The following is a 21,973-nucleotide window of genomic DNA, read 5'->3' as shown; positions in this document are numbered from 1 at the left end:
TCTTCCTCCCAGACCTCCATGCGCAATTCAGGAGAGACACGCGGAAACCGCGAAAATTGCCTGCGCGTGTTGAGGAAACACATTTTGCTGGTCGCTCATTCATTTCGCTGACTTATTTGTTAACATGATATTTTGTCATCAACAGCCAATCCCAGTCGAAAATTTGTTGGTTGAGGATCTGTCTGACGGTGACGCCAGAATGGGCGGTTCATTCAAGACCGCGGTATGAAGACTCGGTACAGGTGAACAGAATACTCTTTGCTCAATTGTAATGTCACGTATCTGGGAAAAGCCGATTTTCAAGGATGGTCTCTTCCCAGTTTATCGTTGCAATACAGGCACGGCATTGTGTCGTGTTCTTGTTAAAGGAGCTAGGTCACGCTTTTCGCATCTGCGATATCAATATATGTCACGACACCAATCAGGGAATGTTGTCTTGTTGTATCTCTCTTACCTGAACTAACGTCAACAGAAACATAACACAATCCAACTTATCAACTTGAAAGTGAATAATTTGTTACCGATCCTTTTGTCCCAACAGCTAAGCACGTTTTCAGAGTATCAAGTACTGAAGCAGAATATGGCCAATCTCACACACTACAAGTCTCCACTGAGCAGGACAAAAAACAGTGCCTAAATGCAATACGAAGCGTTATACCCCACCCCGAAAACTATAAGACCTACCTATAATGTCACGCATGCTTTCCAACGTCACGCAACGCCTTGGGTTCGGATAGGAGCGTTGAGACAAACCTAAACGCACAGCAGAGATGTCGACTTTGTGCTGAAGAAATTGCGTGGGAAGTGTACGAAGTCACGAAGTGTCCTCGTGGAACCGTTTTGCAATTAGTTGAGACTGTCACAGACTTTTAGTATACCAAATGAACTTTGTCCGGCCCGCCACCCTCCGGGGATCCGGGGTAAAAGTCAAAGATGAACTTTGACCCCCCAGAAGCGATCAGTTCCCAAACCCAGCCAGGCACAGTTTATGGGAATGGAGAGATTGGTCATCTCGGTAAAGAAATTGTTGACAATAACCAAGTTATGCCAAGGGCAAGAACTCATTGCGTCGCAATGTTTTGAAACTCAATTATTAAATTCGTTGCTTCAGTTCTTTTACAAGGAAAACATGGCGGAATACCATTCTTTAGGCGTACTTATTATCGAGTGGGGTGCCGAGACTGAATAAGGTTTGTGAAAGCAGCCAGATTCTTCCAGTTGCAGCGTAAAATGGATAAAAGATAATCACAAAACAAAAACAAAGACAATAAAACACAACGGCTGTTTTGTGAGTTCGAATACTTTCTTAACGTTTTTACACACGCGGTGACAGACCTCGGTAGCAAAATCTCCATTCCAATTTATAGCGAGCTGTACATTACAATAATTGTAAATGTTTGTTGTAATATTTACGTTAAAAATAGTGATTTTCTAATGACTGTTATAAATTTTTTAAATCCAAAATCATTAGAACAGATTGCCGCGCCTGCAAATATTCAGCCAGCCAATGGGAACTCGGCAATCACCGAAAAGCGCGGGAAAGTCAGGAGCAGTCGGTGACAACAGTGGGAAAAGACACGTAAACTAATTCACTGAGTTTCAAACGCACCTGATTGGCTTTGGGAATATAGTCTCTGCTCTTATTGGTTAGGGGCGAGTGCACAAATTGCACGGAGTGTTTTTAACCAATTACAGTCAAATGAAAATCTGTCCAGGAGACAAATTTAATACGTAATAATGCTTGGAGACTGATGTGCAGTCGTCTTGAGCAATACCAGTGGAAATATTCTAAGAAGAGGAATATTTCTAAAGGCTGGTTTTCATTATCACATTAGACTGCAGGCAGTTTGTTTTTCTCTTGAAATTCAGCAGGGATTATAAGGCGACACGCTTTAGCCGCAAAGGAATTGGGACGAGACTGATAAACACTCGTCTAAGAGACCCTAAGGGCGAGTCCTCACTTCGCCGGAGGAATTTGAAAACGCGGTAACGGTGAAACCTACGTACGGTCCACACTAATCTGTCACGCAAACGGAACTTTCGAAAACGCCCTTCAAACCGGGGAAAATTAAAACGCCGGCTTTTCGTTTTAGTGTGGACGGAAAACATTTTGAAAACGGAGCTTTTCGAAAACGCTCTTCAAACCGGGGAAAATTTGAAAACATCGGCTTTTCGTCTTAGTGTGGACATGAAACATCTTAAAATGGAGCTTTTCGAAAACGATGGCATCACGGTAATTGCGTGATTTCTCTGCCCGAGTTTTCCTCAAACAAAAACAAAATGACTGGTGATTAATGCGTTTTCAATTTCTCCGGCGTAGTGTTGACGGAAAGCATTTGATGCGTTTTGAGAGTGAAAACGCCGGTTTCCAATGCCTCCGGCGTGGTGTGGACGAGGCGTAAGAAAAAAAACTGGGTTTCAGCAGCTTACTAGCACATACGCAAAGGCAGTAAGATGTTGATAATTACAGGATTGTCACACGTCAGGAAATGGTCAGGGGAAAAAATTCTTCAGGTCAGGGAAAAGTCGGGGAATTCTTATCTTGAGTGAGGGAAAATTTACATTTTGAAACAGGGAAAATTTAATTTAACACAGTTAATTTTCTACCATAAAAGTCAGGGAAATGTGGCAGCAATGTAATTAGAGCCGTTTGTCAGGAAAATTTCCAACAAATAGCAGTCAACAGCACCCTACTTCATCTGCGTATGTTCTTTCTGGTTACGAGCTAGTGAAACTCATCCACCACACAAAGCAGTGCAGCAGGCCTTTAATACTGATGTTGAATTTGCATTGTTGATAAAATGTTACCTCTTTTTCCAACAAGACGTTTAGATATGATACCTTCTTAGGGTAAAATTAACATCCTTTAATCATTTTGAAAGCACAATACTTAAATCAACACGATGCCACAACTTACATAAAATGCTAATACTTCTTTTGATGTTTTTAGCTATAAATTCTACTTGAGCTTTCTAGTTTAAGTGTGAATCAATAACGAAGCGCGCGAAGTCTAAAAATAGAATGCAAATTATTAAAACCCCGCGAGGGTCAGACAACATTAGCGTGTTCTGAGAGAAATAGGAGGAAAATGAAGGCCAAATTTTCGTCTTAAAAATTGTTTTGGGAACACTTGCTTACACGCTTGAAAAAGGGTGAAATTTTCAACCATTCCGTTTTGTTTGTCTGAGTTTGTCTGAGTTATGACGTCATCGCGCGCTTCGTTATTAGTATGTCGCGGTGTTTTACAGCGATTACAAGCCCTGAGAAAAGCCGTAATTGAACACGTGTAAAATTACGATAATTTCAGTCGATCATATCGATGAAGTAATGTTAACGTCTGACATCATGTTTAACCCTTTAAACTGCACTTAAATTTGTTCGTGTTTGATTGAAACATCTTCGTCGGAAGTCTTTGTAAATCCGGTAATCTTCGGGAAATGCTCGGAAAAGTTCGTGTGGCCTTCCGATAACTTTTCGAGACTCTTTGAAAATCTTCGGAAAGTAGTCGGAAAACTTCGGGAAGTCGTCAAAAACGTCGTTATTATAATACAAGGTTGCTCGTAAATGTGGAATTTCTCTTCTCGTGTTCAACTTTATATCTCACTTGTTAGCTGCGCTCACTCGTCAGATATCGCGTTCAACACTCGAAGACAAATTCCATATCTACGCGCGCCCACGTCTTATTCCTTATTTATGAAACACTAATGAATCCTAACTCATAATCAGCAATATACAAGTATTGGCATGATCGGTTTCCATAGAAACAATTCGACCTGAAAAAACATCCTCAATTTTAACTTTCAGTACTTTTCGCCCAAAAGCGAGGTTTTTTTCGTGTTCCTATTATATTTCTTCTGAAGACTAAGAAAAGACCGGTTTGAATAAGTTCTGTTATAATAAACTGTTCTGGCTTCTTAAAGTTCTCGCCAATTTCACCTGATTAATCACTTCTTTGTCTTTGTTGACTAAAAAAATTGAGGGAGAGCTTTTCATAAGAAGGAATTTACCGTTATCTAACTAGTCAGGCTTATATTTGTAGAGGACTTTGTGTTTATAAGAAGTTTCTAGCTAACCTTAGAGGACACACGGTAAACATCTAACGTTAACAACTCAAAACACGATAGCGAACTGGTATAACAACAAATTCTGCAGTCGTCGAGTGGGCTCTACAAGCTTCTGAACAAACTGCAAAGACGTATATAATACAAAAGAACTCTCAATGGATTTAGAGGATTTAGGACTTAAGACTGAATCTAAATACAAACCTATAGGCTTCGGATCGAACGGCCTAATATCTAAATGATTTTTGCTTTTAAGGTTTCAAGAGTATATTTTAGAGTCTTCAAAGTTGGAAAAATGTTATTTACTGTAACTGTCCGCAATATCTGGCGATGACCGATAAATTTAATATGCAGGATTCCTAGAGTTAACGTGAACAGCCGCATTTTGATTAAATGAATTTTACGTGACACGTGACACCCTTGCTAAACTAAGATGAATTAAGTCACTGTTGAATGCATCTCATTAAAATCCCGCCGTAAGTACTTTAATTCACTCTGATTGGTTTCCGATGAGGTCATCGTCCCACCATGCTTTGCACACCCTATCTAACCTGCAGTCGAACCCAAGTCTCTCAGTCTCCATCATGACCGCTTGCCAGACGGACTTCTGTCGTTTAGGACCACAGGTCACTCTAAGTATCAACTTTTTTTTAACAATTGGGTTGCCATTGAAATCCGTGAGACCGATCCCAGGTCCTCTGTCGAGGCTGGTGGGCTGTTTTCCAACATGGCCGACTTTCGCGGGCGCCGCCATCTTGAATTCTTAGTTCGGCTCCGGATTGGTCCGATTTTTCAAGGCGCCATCTTGGATTTGGAGAACAATAGAATTCACTGTTCTCCAAACAATAGCCTATTGCCTTTCTCGGCTCCTCATTGGTTACTGCCCATATAAGCGTCCATTACTACTACTAACATGGCGGCTAATCTACTCGATCGCGAGCCACTACCGATACCTTACGAGTACACCGTGCACGCAGAAAACAGCTGCTCTGTAGGCTAGAAATAATCTTTACTCAGTGATGCTTGACAGAAATAGAAAGAGCCTTGATAAGCCACACTGATCTGTAGCTGTCACCGGTCTTTGGATGTTCCTCACCGAACAATTCAATTCTGATATCAAGAGCACGCTTGGCTGACTCAAGAGCGGCGGTGTAATCGCCCAGAGAATACTGTGTAACCCCTACTGAATGGTGGCTGTCAGCGGTATCTGAATGTTCTTCACCAAAGAGTTTAATTCTAATATGAAGTGCACGACTGTGTGACTCAAGGGCCGCGGTGTAATCACTCAGGGAATACTGTGTATTCCCTACTTCATGGTAGCTGTCAGCGGTCTTTGGATGGTCTTCACCAAACAATTTAATTCTAATATCAAGAGCACGCTTGGCTGACTCAAGAGCGGCGGTGTAATCACTCAGCGAATACTGTGTATTCCCTACTTCATGGTAGCTGTCAGCGGTCTTTGGATGGTCTTCACCAAACAATTTAATTCTAATATCAAGAGCACGCTTGGCTGACTCAAGAGCGGCGGTGTAATCACTGAGGGAATGCTGTGTAACTCCTACTTCATGGTAGCTGTCAGCGGTCTCTGGATGTTCTTCACCAAACAATTTAATTCTGATATCAAGAGCACGCTTGGCTGACTCAAGAGCGGCGGTGTAATCTCTCAGGGAATGCTGTGTAACTCCTAGTAAATGGTAACTGTCAGCGATCCTTGGATGTTCTTCACAAAACAATATAATTCTGATATCAAGAGCCCGCTTCTTTGACACAAGAGCGGCGGTGTAATCACTCAAGGAATGCTGTGTAACTCCTAATGAATGGTAGCTATCAGCGGTCTCGGGATGTTCTTCACCAAATAATTTAATTCTGATATCAAGAGCACGCTTGGCTGACTCAAGGGCGGCGGTGTAATCACTCATGGAATACTGTTTAACTCCTAGTGAATCGTAGCTGTCAGCGGTCTTTGGATGGTCTTCACCAAACAATTTAATTCTGATATCAAGAGCACGCTTGGCTGACTCGAGAGCGGCGGTGTAATCACTCAGGGAATGCAGTGTAACTCCTACTTCATGGTAGCTGTCAGCGGTCTCTGGATGTTCTTCACCAAACAATTTAATTCTAATATCAAGAGCACGCTTGGCTGACTCAAGGGCGGCGGTGTAATCACTGAGGGAATGCTGTGTAACTCCTACTTCATGGTAGCTGTCAGCGGTCTCTGGATGTTCTTCACCAAACAATTTAATTCTGATAACAAGAGCACACTTGGCTGACTCAAGAGCGGTGGTGTAATCACTAAGGGAATGTTGTGTAGCCCCTACTGAATGATAGCTGTCAGCAGTCTTTGGATGTTCTTCACCAAACAATTTGATTCTGATATCAAGAGCACGCTTCTTTGACTCAAGAGCGGCGGTGTAATCACTCCGAGATTGTTGTGTAACTCCTATTTCATGGTAGCCGTCAGCGGTGTTGAGATGTTCTTCACCAAACAATTTAATTGTGACATCAAGAGCACGCTTTTTTGACTCAAGGGCGGCGGTGTAATCATTCAGGGAATGCTGTGTAACTCCTATTTCATGGTAGCTGTCAGCGGTGTTGGGATGTTCTTCACCAAACAATTTGATTCTGATATCAAGAGCACGCTTGGCTGACTCAAGAGCGGCGGTGTAATCACTCAGGGAATGCTGTGTAACTCCTAGTGAATGGCAGCTCTCAGCGGTCTTGGGATGTTCTTCACCAAACAATTCATTTGTGATATCAAGACCACGCTTTTTTGACTCAAGGGCGGCGGTGTAATCACTCAGGGAATGCTGTGTAACCCCTACTAAATGGTAGCTTTCAGCAGTCTTGGGATGTTCTTCACCAAACAATTTATTTCTGATATCAAGAGCTCGCTTGGCTGACTTAAGGGCGGCGGTGTAATCACTCAGGGAATGCTGTGTAACACCTAGTGAATGGTAGCTGTCAGCGGTGTTGGGATGTTCTTGACCAAACAATTTAATTCTGATATCAAGAGCGCGCTTCTTTGACTCAAGGGCGGCGGTGTAATCACTCAGGGAATGTTGTGTAATCCCTACTTTATGGTAGCTGTCAGCGGTGTTGGGATGTTCTTCACCAAACAATGTAATTCTCATATCAAGCGCTTGTCTGTGCCACGTAATAGCTTCTGTGTAGTTGCTTCTATGGTATTGAATGTTGCCTAGGTCACAATAGTCCTGCGCTAGTTCCTCCTTGTGCTGGTCTTGACTTTTGCCGTTCTTTTCTTTTCTTTTATCGGTTTCTTGCAGTGCGTGTTGGTGAAAGCTTATCTTTTCCTCTGTAAGCGTTAAAGCGTCTTTGTCTCTTCCAAGTGACTCTAGCACACCAACGACACTGCGATGAAAGTTCAACCAACCAGCTTGAGTTGTGTTGAGTGTTGATTCGTTTAGCATGGTAAGCAACAAGTTGCCAAACATTTGATTGGTGTCTGAGGTAGAGAAGTTTTTTACTGCGTTGCTCACAAGAAGGATAACTTGAACTTTAACAGGCAGGATTACCGAAGGATTTGCTTTGTTTGTCGGAATGACGCAGTGTTCACCAACTTTCTTTATTGCTAGCTCGGGCATAGGTATTACCAGTAAACAAGCAGTGTCGCTGGCATCTCTGCATTCCTTTAGTGCTTTTACATAAAAGCTGGATGACGTCACTGAATTATTTTTGCTTCGGTAATAGATTGCAAAAATTTGAAAAATAATAAGCCTCAAAATGGTGTGTTCCTGACTTGTGTTCATGGAAGAAAGCGCTTCTTCTAAAACATTCACTCCATCCTCTGTCTTTCCGATAACAAGCTGATGAAGTCCATAGTAGCACAAGTGTTTTCCTTTTTCTCCATTGCAATGCGAAGAAGTTTGCAGTTGAAAAGCCTTGGACACAGAAAGCAACTTCTTTGTGTTTCCACTTGCGCCCCAGGTCACCTGACCAAACGCCTTGGAAGTAAGTAGGCGCCGGTAGGAAACTTTATTCCCAGTCTGCTTAGCCGCCATTATCGCTGAATCATAAATTTTGTTAAACGTACATCCCTCCTTCCAAAAGAGAGTGTCAAGAAACAACTCTGCTTTCGCCAAAACATCGAAAACTCTCTCGGCTAATTTTGAATCCAAACAACCATCAATTAGACTTTGAACGATGTTTTTTTCCTCTTCATAGAACTCAATGAATGCAGACATGGAACTGCCAGAAAGGAAATTCTCATTAAGTTTCTCAAACTGGGCAATGTAAAATGCATGGAAACGAGATTCTGAGATGAGAACTGTTTCTTTCATGCCACCTTCTCCCTTTTCTCTCGCAAACGACTGAATTAGTTTATGCATAGAGAATTTGCTAAACTCTGAAGAACAATCAATTAGAGATTTTCTCTGAAGTCTTCGTAATACCCTCTCTGCTTCGTTTGTTCTGGTTATCCCCAAAACAGCTGCGGAGATCTTTAAATCAAATTGCGCAGGAAGAATACACAAAGATACCAGTGCCTCTTGGTCTTGTGTAGAGAGTCTCTGGAAAGACGACTCGAAAAGAGATCTCAGTCTCGAATTGCTTGGATAATCAGGGTTGTCCAACATTTCTACAATGTTTTCTGTACGTTCCATGAATTCAAGATACTGACTTGATGGAGTAAAATCTTCAGAAATGGAGGAACACAGTAATTTTATGGCTAACGGAACCTGACCACAGATTTGTGAAACTTTTGTCAAATCAGAAGAGCTCGCTCCTGGGAGCAGTTCTCGAGCTAGGGTTTGACATGACAACTTGTCTAGCTCTCTTATTCTGACAGACTGGTGTCCCTGAAAATGTAAATCCAAATAGGGCAACGACTCTCTTGTGGTTAAAAGAAAGCTGGCTTTGTCACTGCGATTGAGGATTTCTTCAATGAGGTTGAAAACCTCCTCCTTTACGTTTGGCACACCACATTCAAATAGGTCATCGGCATTATCCAGGATTATGACACAGCGATCCGATAGTCTATCGAAAATTAAGCAAAGCTCATCATCAGCTGATAAATTCTGCAACTTATCAGTTTCAAGTGTCCCAGCCTGTCGGAACCGACTTAGAAATTTGGACGTTAAATCGCTTTTTGACTTGAGCCCACGTAATGAGAGAAAGAAGACGGGTAGCTCACGTGCTTGAAGATGATGACCCACTGCGATAGCAATCGATGTTTTTCCGAACCCTGGCGAACCCCAGACGGAGACGAGTCGGGTAGATTGGGAAGTCATGTAACCAACAATTTCTTCACATTCTTCCTCACGGCCAATGAAGTGGGGAACCTTTGGAGGAAGATTTGATTTCGGTAGAAATGTTTTAAGTCCTGTAAATCAATTAACCAACAAATAATAATTAAATAAACGAACGAACGAACGGCCAGATGGATGGATGAATATGTGCACTGGAGGATAGTAGAACATTGCTATTCAAGAGATAGAATATACCAAAACAAATATTAGGTAACATACTTTTCCTTCAGGCCAAAGTTTTTCGAAAGCTAATTATTGCTGGTGCGGGATTAGAAAAAAAGCATTTCTTGTTTATACTCTTTGTTTAAAGTCGGTTTTTTCCCCACCAATTTGAAGGGGACAACAAATGTCTTGCGCAAGTCATTGCTAATATTTTGTGAAACAAGTCAAAGTTTTCGTTTATCCTGGATTAGCTTAACCTTTTCAAACAGTGGGGAGGGGGGACTTTTGAGGGAATCACCAGCTTTGGCCGCTTGTAACTTTAAAAGCATTGAGGTAACGAACTCCTAAAATTTACTTGGGAACAAATTGGTTTGACTTATCATCGCTCAAGGATCTTGTAGTTTGAATTTTCCTGTTTTAAATGAAAATAACTTAAAACATTCTTACACTAGCGTTGTTCTAGATGTTGACTACGTTTGAGCTAGTTTTAGTGGTTTTCTAAAGCTTTTGAAATAAACATCATAAAATCCAACATGGCGTCTCTTCAGAAAAACTGACACATTTCTTTGTCGTATGACGTCATAGTTCCATGTTGTGGACTTCAAAGGAAATAGCTTGAATGAGCTATAAATCCTCAGGTTTCAGTGTGATAGCTCTAATGTTATGGAGTGACGGCTCAACCACCCCTTCCCCCAGGATCCGTGAGACCACGAAATTCCGTCTGAATATTGTTAGTCCTCTTTTAATTAATCGGGCCATCTCGTTTCAGAGGTTTGATAATGCGAGCAATCTACAGTTGATAAGTCACTCTTATGTTGAGATTTCTTTTCCGCTGACCATATAGATGGCTGAAGCATTATAATTTTACTTTCACCTCTAGATTACGAAAAATGCTTTCTTTTACACATGGGTAGCTATAGTCGACGGTTACTCATCGAAACGGCAAAAAGGGTAGCGTTCTATTTTAGCGTGCCTCTACTCTTACAAGTTGGATGTAGACAAAACCTGGACCCCCCTTTTGGACCCCCCTTCTGGACTCCCCTTGTGGAGCCCCTTCTGGACCCCATCTGGCCATCCTCCTCTGGACCCCCTTCTGTACCCCTAAATTTTTTTCTAGGCCGTTTTCCCCCAAAGGTCTTACATTTTTTGCGATTGAAGCACCAGAAACATTTTTTGCACTTGGCCGCTAGCAACGTCACTAGAATGTGCTGGTCAGCCGAAACACCAAGATGGCGGAAAACAAAATGGCGGGGGTCCATGCAAATTGAAAATTTGCAAGTTTTTCGAAAATTGCCCGAGTAGCCGATTGCTAAAAAGTTAATGATTCCCCTCGGAAATACTAAACGAGAACTTGAAAATGCGTTGCGTGAAGGGGAACACCTTCTCTCGAGCTGAACGCTGAATCGAAGCAAACTAAAGTGAGAAAGAAGCGGTGGTATGTAGCACACGTATTTTGTATAACTTTAATTCATTATCATCATTTTTTTTTCACCGAAAAAATTGAGGTGTCCAGGAGGGGGTCCAGAAGGGGGGTCCAGAAGGGGGATCCAGAGGGGGGATCCAGATTTTGTCTACACCCTTACAAATCCTCAGTCGGCACCTACTGATGTTTATCAAAGGATTATCACTTCAAGTAAAAATTCGGGAGTGCTGCTTACTTACCTGGTCGCTGAGTATTGATTAGGTCTTCAAACTTTTGATTCATCTCGGCAATTTTCTCATTCGTCATTTCGGCTTGGTTTGCAGTTGCCTTTTCAATGGTCTTTCTCAGCTCTATGGAGTGTTCTTGTCCTTCCTGTCTTGACTGAGCAAGATCTGACCTCATACCCATTAGTTCATCCTCCACATTTTCCTTGAGAAAGGTGATTTCTGTTAGCAACTCCTTTGTGATGTCATCTTTTAACTTGCAAACTTTTCCTGTGGGAAAGTCCGACTCGGTCAAACTTCCAACGGCATCAATAGGGTCAGTCGTGACTCCGAGAGCCTTAATGGCGTCTTTGGTGCGTTGAATGTATTGATCAAATGTCTTTTTGTCAATCTCGGAGCTGAATGAGTGACAAAATGCATTTCTTAGGAGTCGCAGCTGATCAATCGCCATTGCAAACGTTTCAGCCTTATTTCTGCCCGGACTGACCACGGAAGAATAAAATGCTCCATGAGGCAGTTTACGGTGCTTCAAGTACAAATCACTGAGTGTCCTGTGATGACCTGCCATGTCTGGTAGGGCGAATGATTTCGCGTAGATAGTGGCCTGGAACAAGGCGCTACAATCCCATTCTTCGTAAGGGAGGTGTGTGGGTACTTTGGTCTTACCACCCTCTGTAGCAAGGAACATGTTTCGCACAGCAATGGAGTCATCCCACGGCTGGTAACCAGGGAGATATGCAAAGGTATTGTCCCACATGTGTTTGAAAGTTTGGCGTAGCACCTTGGGGAACTCATTCAGGACAACGAAAGCAAACTTAAAATAGTTTAACTGTTCGTTCGTAAACGGCTGTAGAGCCATTACTGATAGCAATAAACTAATCCTAGTGAAAAGTGGTTATATTGCCAGGGCGACAATACTGTCCCTGTTAAAAGAACAACAGAGAACAGTTATTATTGAAAGGTGGCCTTGGTGGCGATTGAAAAATTAAAAAATTAAGACGAAATCCGATAGGAAATCGAGCAATTTCAATTTGTAATGGATAAGACCTGGTACCATAGTAACTTTAAGTATGTTACAGTCCTTTTTATATTTTCTAAAACAGTTGTCTGAGACAAGACCAAATACAATTTCCCATATGTAATTGAGAAAATAAATTTCAAAGTTCAGAGAAATTGTGCAAATGAACACAGGTAAAATTTCATCATCAGTTTCATTTCAACAGCATTTTTGACAGTACTTTCAAATGAACTTTAAAATTTTGGTGTTGTTTAGTAGAAATGATTTATTTTGAGAGGATGGCACAGAAGTTTGCAATACAATGTAAATAATTTCGGTTCAAAGTTTTTGTCCCCTTGTTACTCGAACTTGTGGTAAATTCCTTCTTTAGCTTATAAAAAATCAAACTCGGGTAAAACGCTCTTTGAAATCATGGATGGATAGTTTTTAAGAAAAAATCACAAAGTGTGACAACAATAGCTTGAATGCTTTTTTCATAAGAAAAGATTCAAATCAGTGTGGGCCCCCAGGCTAAATACATGTAGGAATACAAAAGTTCTTAGTTGTATACAAAGTTCTAAAATTATTTTTCAGTCCTGGCAAGATTATTTTTGTTCTTGATGCACTTTTCCCCGCGAAATAGACAAAGCTCTGTCTTTTACCATGCAACATAATTACAATACAGTACCCTTAATTAATGCCGTTTCGAAATACCAGCAACTGTCATAACTTTATGCATAACAAAGACATCTAAAATCGTCGGTTTCAGTATCGCGTTGATTGCAGATAATTCAAAATAAAAAGCATCAAAAAGAGCTTAGACTTCTTAACATTATTGCAGAAGGTAATGGATCGATTTTAATGCAGTAGATTGTCTTTGCTCAGTTTCGCAACACGGTCTTGCGGGCGTTTTCATCCATGGATGCTTATGGTATTTAACAATTAGAACATATAGTGAATTTGTGATTCCTATCGCTTGATAGCTGACGAGGGTGCAGCCCAAGTTAACTATCACGCATAGAAATCGAGAGCAAATAATCTTATTGTTTTAGTACAAATCTGCTAGTTGTTCAAAACTTATCTAAATTCCTTTCACAACAGACACTTCGAATTTAAACGCAAAGATGCGCCCGCCATTTTGTTAACAATCCCACACTGCTTGGCTACTCATTATCTAACACATAATAGATAATGAGTAGGGTAGCTAATAAGAGAACGGCATTTGTGATAGAACGCAAGTAGATTTATACTAAAAACTGTTAGTTCTTATTTCGATTGTATTCCAAAAGCTAGAAATAAAGCAAGCGAGTTCTATTATTCTGCTGTTATCAAGCGGAGCAAAATCGAATGATTCTGCGATTAAGTTTGAATAAAATTTATCGGTATTAAATCGAACTTTTCATGTTGTCTGATCAGATGCAACCCTTGGAAGTGAAAAATCATACATTTAAAAAGGTTTTAGCCCTGGATTGAGCGAGTGAAAAACTTTATATAATCTGTGGTTCCGCTTCGAATGCCTTGTAAACAACAAGTTACAACTCTTTCACTTACCTTCAGTATTCTGGATATTTCGATGATATATTGCTTGTAGAAACAAGAACTCTGTGCACGATTTTGGTTAAAGGAAACAGTTACCGAACGTTAAAAGCAAGTCTGTTGAATTATTCCTACTGAATAACCTTTCTAGTCAGTCTCTTTCTGGGAATTAAATCCCGTGGCATGCCAAACGCCTAACACATCCGAGAAGATAATTATAAAGGTCAAAAAGTCATTCTCGTAGACTGAATGAGGCAGCAGTAGTTTTCCTAAATGGATCCACACAACTAAGTGATAAAGTGTAGATGGCACTGAATTTCTTAGATAGGTAAAGTAAGTCTAAACTAAAGGTGAAGAAAATACTCTTGGGTGCAAAATAGCAATGAAAACCAAACGTGACGTCAAAAATTTGGGTTGAAAGAAGACAAGTTTTATTAAAAGCTGCGAAATATGAATAAGATTTTAAATATGTGGAAAAATTGGAAACTAACCTTAATTGGCAAAATAAACTTCGTCAAAAATCTAGCTTTATCAAAATTAATTTTCAACAGCTCCAATCTTAATTTACCTAAAAACTTGTCTGACACGATTAACAGCATGATCTTTAATTTCATTTGGCAGGGTAAACCCCCTAAAATTAAGAGAATGACAATAGTTGGTGGAAAAAATAAAGGCGGATTAAAAATGATCGACTTCGAAGTAATGAACACCGCGCTCAAAATTGTCTGGATTAAAAGAATATGCCAAAACTCTGACTCCTCTGGAAAACTCTTATCGAACACTTCTTCAGGGAACGCGGCGGTCTTTCTTTCTTACTAAACTGTAGATATGATATTAAGTTACTTAATTTGAATAATGTACCACCCCTCTATCACGCAATATTAAAGTACTGGTAAGAAAGCAAATCCATTATATTAGAAGACAATACACACAAGCAAAACGAAATTATCTGGAACGATAAAAACATTTTAATAGATAAACAGATGATCTATTTAAAACAATGGCATCGAACTGGAATCATGTACATAAATGACCTGCTTGACGAAAATTTTAACTTCTTATCACATGACAAATTTCAACAAATCTTTCAGCTACGTGTCCCGTTTACAGCCTACTATGGTTTAATAAGCGCCATTCCACCAAGCTGGAGACGTACAATTAAACGCACAGAAATCGCAATTGAAAATGACAACGCGTCACAAGAACCTCCTCTGTCTAAGAATTTCTCCACCCGTGCTGTCTATGCAGCAATTATAGACCACTACTTCCAACCCCCAACTGCTGAACCAAAATTACTTCAATATGGTTTCTCGAAAGAATGCTTAAAGAAAGTTTATTACCTTCCCTTTGTTACCACGCTCGAGACAAAGCTTCACATTTTTCAATATAAAATCATCCACAACATACTTCCAACTAGGCATTCCCTTTTCCGTATGAAGCTATGCGATTCTGAAATCTCAGTGTCAGCTGTGCAACCGCAAACATTGCCTCACTTCTTTTACCTTTGTTCTGTAATTTCCAATTCCTGGTCTGCATTTCAAAATTGGTGGTTTGAAAAACATAAAAACATAATAACTCTCACCGAACGTAATATCCTTTTTGGTTGGCATGATAACACCACAGAAACAGAAGACATTTTAAACTATGTCACCTTGGTAGCCAAGTATTATATCTTTTGCACTATCCAAGACAGCAATGATGTACCCTTTGACGGCTTTCCTTCTTTACTTAAGAACAAATTAAATACTTCACAACAAATAGCAGTTAAAAATAAAACCTCCGAAGATTTCAGCAAAAAGTGGAAAGACTTTATTTGACTTTTTTTTTTTTTTCATTTTACTTACTTAGTTAAGTTATTAATTAATTTAATTAATTCTTAATTTGGTGATTGTTTCCTACTCAAAATGTTGTACTTTGAATTAGTTTGTAATTATCTTCTTTTCTGTATTGTTTTTTGTAACACACACCATTACCTTCTGTATTATCTTTTGTATCTCCTTTAATTGTCCTATTGTAGTTTATGTTGTATCAATAACAACAACAACAATAATAATAATAATAATAATAATAATAATAATAATAAAAAAACAAGTTTTGAAACTGTTGTCGATCCAATTCAGTTCGTTTTGTAGTTCGTATAGTGTGATCGTTCGGGTGAGGGTAGTTCTGAAAAGAACTGTTGTTGGTGACTGACGTTTCGGCAACCTGAGTGGAGGTCATCTTCAGAGTCAAGTGGATAGTTGGTCCGTTGAACATGATTGGCCAGTTTAGCCTTGATGGTACTGGCTGAAAGACTCGTGTAAAGTTTGGCATCAGTCATTGGTGGGTTTCGATCCGTCCATTGTTAGTCAAATTGGTCGGATTTTGGTCCGTCTATTGTTAGTCAAATTAAATCAGTCTGTTGGAAGTCCGTTTGTCGGTTTCGTTTCCGTCATTTAGAAGTCGTTTGTAAGGCGCCGGTAGTTGTTGACATCTGTTAAGTGGCGTTTGTTCTAGGTTAGTGTACCAGCTTTCCAGAGTGAGTCGTTGAAAATAGTTTGTACTGTAGGTTAAGCACTGAGCAGAGTCCCAGTCAATGTTGTGGTTTGTCAGTTGATGATGTACAGCAATGTGATTGTTGGCATCACCATTTCTCGTGGCTCGTTTGTGTTCAGTCAGTCTCATGTTAAGGTTTCTGCCAGTCTCACCAATGCAGGAAGCCTGGCAGTCGGAGCATTTAATTTGATCTTTTAAACTGCTCCCTGTCTGTTGTTAGGTTCGTCCCTGTCTTTAACGTTGGTCAGTAAGTGTCGTAACGTAGTTGCAGGTTTGTGGGCTACACGGATGTTGTAGGGCTGTAGGATCCGTGAGATGGTCTCAGAAGTATCCTTAATGTAAGGTATAGTCACTGTAGTAACAGGCGTTGGGTTCCTGTTCGTTGCGTCAGCTTCAGTAGGTCGGTAAATGTTTCGTCTAATAAAAGTCAGCGTTGTAGTTGTTTTTGTGAAAAACACTTTCAAGGAGCTTTCAAGGTATCTGTTTTCGTCGCGTAAGCTGTCCGGTGTGTCACAAACTAGTTGCGCTCGTCTCGTCAAAGTCTTTATAGTCGTGACTTTGTGTGAAGTCGGGTTGCAGGATGATTCGTCAAGTATAAATCTGTCGGTATGCGTCGGTTTTCTGTACACTGTCGTACGCAATTCGTTGTTGTCGCGGCTTACCAAACAGTCTAGAAAAGGAAGTTTTCCATTTTCTTCGATCTCTTTAGTAAACTGGATGTCGACGTTCTGTTCGTTTAGGTGGTCGTGAAAATCGTCAATTTCGTCTTTGTGAACGACCGTAAAGGTGTCGTCAACGTAGCGTAACCAAAGCGGTATCGTTTGTCGCCAAGTTGCAGGGGCGCGCTCCTTCAAGTGTTGCATCAGAATTCCTGCGACAACAACAGAAACAGGTGACCCCATGGCTGTTCCATGCAACTATTTGTAGTGTTTACCGTTATAGTGAAAGTGAGTCGATGTAAGGCAAAGGTTCAGTAAGTCCATGATGTCTTCTCCAGAATACCCGGCCACTTATTAGCATCTCATTGAATAAGAATAGCAACTATTGTTATATACCTCGTTCTTCAAAACACTCCGGCACATGTAAATCAAGTGGCCGGGTATTCCGAAGTTTCTCCTTATTTAAGAATTAGAAGAAAAGAATAAAAAATCAGAGGTCAACTTTGCCGTTTGCTGTCCGCTGTAAACGTCATGCTTAAACTCTCTATTTAGGGGATAGGGGTGTGGGCTGGCCGGGGGGGGGGGGGGATTCCTATACAAAAGTAGATGGGACTGTGGACAACATTCCTTATAAGTACCAGACCGTATTCTGGGTATCTGGTTTCAGTCTATTTATATCTCTGAGACGTAGATTTAATGCCAACCCTTTTCTTTTTCAGTGAATAATGACCAGCTGGCTGAGAGCCATATCCAAGACAAAAATAAGTTCTTCACAAGTTGTTCCTGTTTATTTACAGTTTCCTTTGAAAAAGAACACTAACATAGAGACTGAAAAAAAAAATAAACAAATTTTAAACAAATAATTAATTAAATAAATAAATAAATAAATAAATAACCCAGTAAGTGCTGTCAAGAGGGTCCCTCTTGGAATTTTTTGTAGATACAAAAAACAGACTTATGGCTTAACTAGGGTGAAAGCTTTTTTTATTAGTTTCGTTTATGTACCAGCTTTAGCCTGAAGTATCTCTCTGCATGCTGTATCAGCAGCTAAGTCGGCAGGTCTTTTACTGTGCCAGTTTCTCTGGTAAACATTTGTTCCACAATCTATAAACAGTGAGGTACAGTCTTAATACCTGCACAGAGTTGGAGTGTGCAAAGGAGCTTGGTGTCTTTTGATTGCACTAGGATTGGCCCCGGCATGAAGTAAAATTCTCACACATTCCATGTAACCTTGAAGGCAAGCAACATGCAAAGCCATTCCAAATTGATTCTTGGATTTCTCTAGGTCAGCGCCCATCTGCATTAGTATTTCTAGGCAGTTAACGTGTCCATTTAAGGTCGCCTCGTGTAGGGGTGGGAAGGTAACTGCCAGTGAAGATTCCTCAGTCCCACCTTCTATAAACAGACATGTACACTTTACCGATCCTTTGGCACAAGCAAAACACAGTGGGGTACTTCCATCTATGTTACGTGCACTTGCCTCTAAAAATTAAGGAAAAACCACCAAGTAAGATGGGTAGCGTAACATTCTAGCAGTTCACAATAAATTTGACTTCGTTTTTTGGAAGGATTAGGATGTTTCTGTCATGCTTGTCCCAGTTCCATAGTTCAATCTTTAAGAGCTGTTTTTTTTTAATTCCTTGTTTTTGGTCTGCCATATTTTGGGGTCAAAAAGAGGCATTCTCATGCAATATTGAAGATCCCAGGTGATTATTTTAGGTTGGCATCACAGTCCCTACATGTCTGGCTATGCTGTGTCTGTCAAAAAAGACTGTAATACTACACAGATTAACCTCCCGATACAGTGGGAGGTGTGGTCTGACAGGCCTTGTGGTTAGTGCGCTCATCTCCAGACCAAGCACAGGCGGCCCAAGCTCACGATGCGAGGAGTTATTATTTATTTATTTTTTTAATCTTTATGCGAACGTTCAGCGCGTGAAACGTGACATATTTACCGCCGACATCTACTATTACATAACCACCGAGTTTGGTTACGCGAAACGTGACCTTCGCCTTGCAGCATATGGTGGTGTTGTGTTACAACGGTTTGAATTTATAAAGGTTTGTATTGGGAAAAACGGTAATCGACATTATAGCTGAAATTTTGATATTTTTGCAATAAAAATGACTTACCTTAATGCCTTGTTGTCTTTTCTATTGTCATCTCGCTTCTCAGCTCGATCCAAAGCCTTTTAAGCGAGTTATCGCTTTTTGGTTTTGGTCTACTAAGAAAGAGTAAAGGCTACACACTCGATTCTGGACTGACCCTCACTCGAAGCGAAAAAAACACACTGAAATCCCGCCAGCCGCCCCAATTCCTCCCCAGAATCATATTACAGGGTTAGCGCTCCCTTTTAGTTAAATCCCAAGTCAAATTCATCTCTACAGTTCACGATACAAAGCTCTAAATCTAAGAAAGCTAACCATCCGGAATCAGTGATCATGCTGCCGGGACCAACCATGGACACATTAGAAACCCGAGCGGAATGCCGGGATAACAAATTGACCCTGACCAGGGGAAGGGGGCGCACAGTTCTCGACAAGCCAGGTACTTTGCTCGACGGTCCCCTGGGTAGATTTTAATCCAGGCCGCCGACGGAGCATTGCTATGACAAGCCAATCAGTCCCTAGGGAACTGTGGAGCAAAGTACCTGGCTTATTGAGAACTGTGCACTCCCTTCCCCCTGTCAGGGTCAATTTGTTCGAGTGTGGCCATGGATGGTTCCGGCAGCATGATCACTGAGTCCGGATGGCTAGCTTTCTTTGATTTAGAGCTTTGTAGCATGCGCTGTGGAAATGAATTTGGCTTGGAATTTAACTGAAAAGGAGCGCTTAACCCTGTATTATGATTCTGCGGGGGAATTGGGGCGGCTGGCAGGATTTCATTGGTTTATTTTCGCTTCGAGCAGAGGTCAGTCCAGATTCGAGTGTGTAGCCTTTACTCTTTCTTAGTGGACGAAAACCAAAAAGCGATAACTCGCTTAAGAGGCATCGGATCGAGCTCAGAAGCAAGATGACAATAGAAAAGACAACAAGGCATTGAGGTAAGTCATTTTTATTACAAAAATATCAAAATTTCAGTTATAATGTCGATTACTATTTTTCCTGAAACAAACCTTTATAAATTCAAACCATTGTAACACAACACCACCATATGCTGCAAGTTGAAGGACACGTTTCGCGTAACCAAACTTGGTGGTTATGTAATAGTAGATGTCGGCGGTAAATATGTCACGTTTCACGCGCTGAATGTTCGTATAAAGATCAAAAATAAATAAATAAATAATAACTCCTTGCATTGTGAGTTTGGGCCGCCTGTGGACCAAGTGGCCCGGGTTGGAGCCCTGGCCCGGGACATTGTGTTGTGTTCTTGGGTAAGACAATTAACTCTCACAGTGCCTCTCTCCACCCACGTGTATAAATGGGTACCAGTAAACTTAACGCTGGGGGTAACCCTGCAATTGACTTAAGCATCCCATCTACTCAGGGGGAGGAGTAGAAATACTCCTAGTCACTTCATGCCACAGAAACCGGGATAAGCTCTAGCCTGATGGTGACTTGGCTCGTATGTAGACTTTCCGTTACCTTACAGCCATCTCACATGACACTGCTACCAAATTATTGATAGCTGCATGTAGACTAAGCTGGACATATTTGCAGGCTATACAGCAATAGACTGTCCACAGACATTTATTGTTTGCTACAAGTTTATTATTTTAAAACCCACTGAGGTTAATACTTTGATTCATTGTGATTTTGACAAACTCATGATGAAATAGAGGATCTGTAGACAGACTAATACAGCAGTAATACATACATCAGCTCCTTTGGCAATCAGGACGTCTACGACCTCAGGATGACCACCAAGACATGGTTCATGTAAAGGTGTCATAAGATCAACAGTTCCACCATTAACATGAGCTGCAAAAGAAACCAGCAGTTTTATAAGTTCAACATCTCCACGTCTTGCTGCAATATGGAGCGTCGTTTGCTGATTAACTGGATTAGCAAAGTTCACAGAGACTTCTTTACAAGCCAGCAAATGCCCTATGAATCTCCAGTGTGTGCCTGTTATCTCTGATCGCTTGCAAAAGAAACTCATTTGAGTTCATCATTTGATTCAGCTGGAGAAAAACAAAACATAAAATATCAAACTTTATAAAATGACTGAGATACAATGCACATTCTCATTGGTCAATAAGTGTGTTTAGATGAGAGTAAGTAAATACAGTTGTGATGTTTTAGATTTGTGCATTTTTTTGAGAAATATTTTCTAAAAGCAATAGAGTACTTTTTCCGTGTTTACATAGCCTCATCTAAACACTCAGGGTGTTGGGAGAATTCTCGAAAGTTAGACAAACCTGAGATGAAGTCAAGGGTTTGCATAACTGTTTTGAATTCTCCCAACTCCTGTCGCATTTAGACGACGCTATGTCAACATGGAAAAAGTACTCTGTTGCTTATATACACGACAGAACAACATAAAATTATATCTGTTTTTTTTAATGTACGTTATGCATATTGAAAGAAAAAAGCAGATACAATTTTATAGATGTCTTGCTGTAGTAGTCAGAGTAGTCAAGGAGAATATTGTGTTTCAATGTGATTACTAATGGTCTGTTTGCACGTGCAGACCTAAAATGTGGCCCAACACTGGATCACCTAGGAGCGGAGGACGTTCCACAGGAAAAAAAATAATACCATCTTTGATGATGATGCCTGATCAGGCGAGACTTGCATCATTGTTATCGCAAAGCTGCGGCTTGCGGCATCTTATCGGCGCAAACACTACAAAGTTCGTTTTCACATCATATGTCTTTTTGAGTGTCCGTGTAAAGCATGCAGCAATTACCTCAAGACTTGAGCCAGCCGAGAAATCTTCGGTTATTTCCTAAATCATATCTGAGTGTATTCTTGAAAGCTACAATTCATAGGTTTTCCGGTGTTGCCGATTATAAACAAGGCCTGGTCACAAAGTAACATAACTACATACAACCTGTAGAGTACGGACAGTAGCGATACGATAACAAAACCAGGACAAATAACTAGGTTGCTTTATAAACATTTTCCAAGACATTTTTTTTTAAAGATTTAAAAATTTAGATTTATTGT

The 21,973-nt window shown here is 40.5% G+C and overlaps 2 protein-coding genes across 2 annotated transcripts; both read right to left on the bottom strand.

The window, feature by feature from the left end:
- Nucleotides 1-2,157: 2,157 nt before the first annotated feature.
- On the bottom strand, nucleotides 2,158-13,193 carry LOC145498166 (uncharacterized). Its single transcript, XM_081478050.1, has 2 exons — nucleotides 11,150-13,193; nucleotides 2,158-9,399 (listed from the first exon to the last, which is right to left on the bottom strand). Exons 1-2 carry the CDS (start codon nucleotides 11,991-11,993, stop codon nucleotides 5,075-5,077), a joined length of 5,169 nt encoding a protein of 1,722 aa, XP_081334176.1. The 5' UTR covers nucleotides 11,994-13,193; the 3' UTR covers nucleotides 2,158-5,074.
- A 4,572-nt stretch (nucleotides 13,194-17,765) lies between these two features.
- On the bottom strand, nucleotides 17,766-21,864 carry LOC145498200 (protein phosphatase 1 regulatory subunit 27-like). Its single transcript, XM_081478101.1, has 3 exons — nucleotides 21,714-21,864; nucleotides 20,679-20,985; nucleotides 17,766-18,343 (listed from the first exon to the last, which is right to left on the bottom strand). Exons 2-3 carry the CDS (start codon nucleotides 20,961-20,963, stop codon nucleotides 18,323-18,325), a joined length of 306 nt encoding a protein of 101 aa, XP_081334227.1. The 5' UTR covers nucleotides 20,964-20,985; nucleotides 21,714-21,864; the 3' UTR covers nucleotides 17,766-18,322.
- Nucleotides 21,865-21,973: the final 109 nt, after the last annotated feature.

This window comes from Orbicella franksi, chromosome 9 (assembly GCF_964199315.1).
Source record: "Orbicella franksi chromosome 9, jaOrbFran1.1, whole genome shotgun sequence".
NCBI classification, from domain to species: Eukaryota; Metazoa; Cnidaria; class Anthozoa; order Scleractinia; family Merulinidae; genus Orbicella; species Orbicella franksi.
The sequence above is the reverse complement of the archived record's forward strand: the minus strand, read 5'-3'. Positions and strand labels throughout refer to the sequence as shown.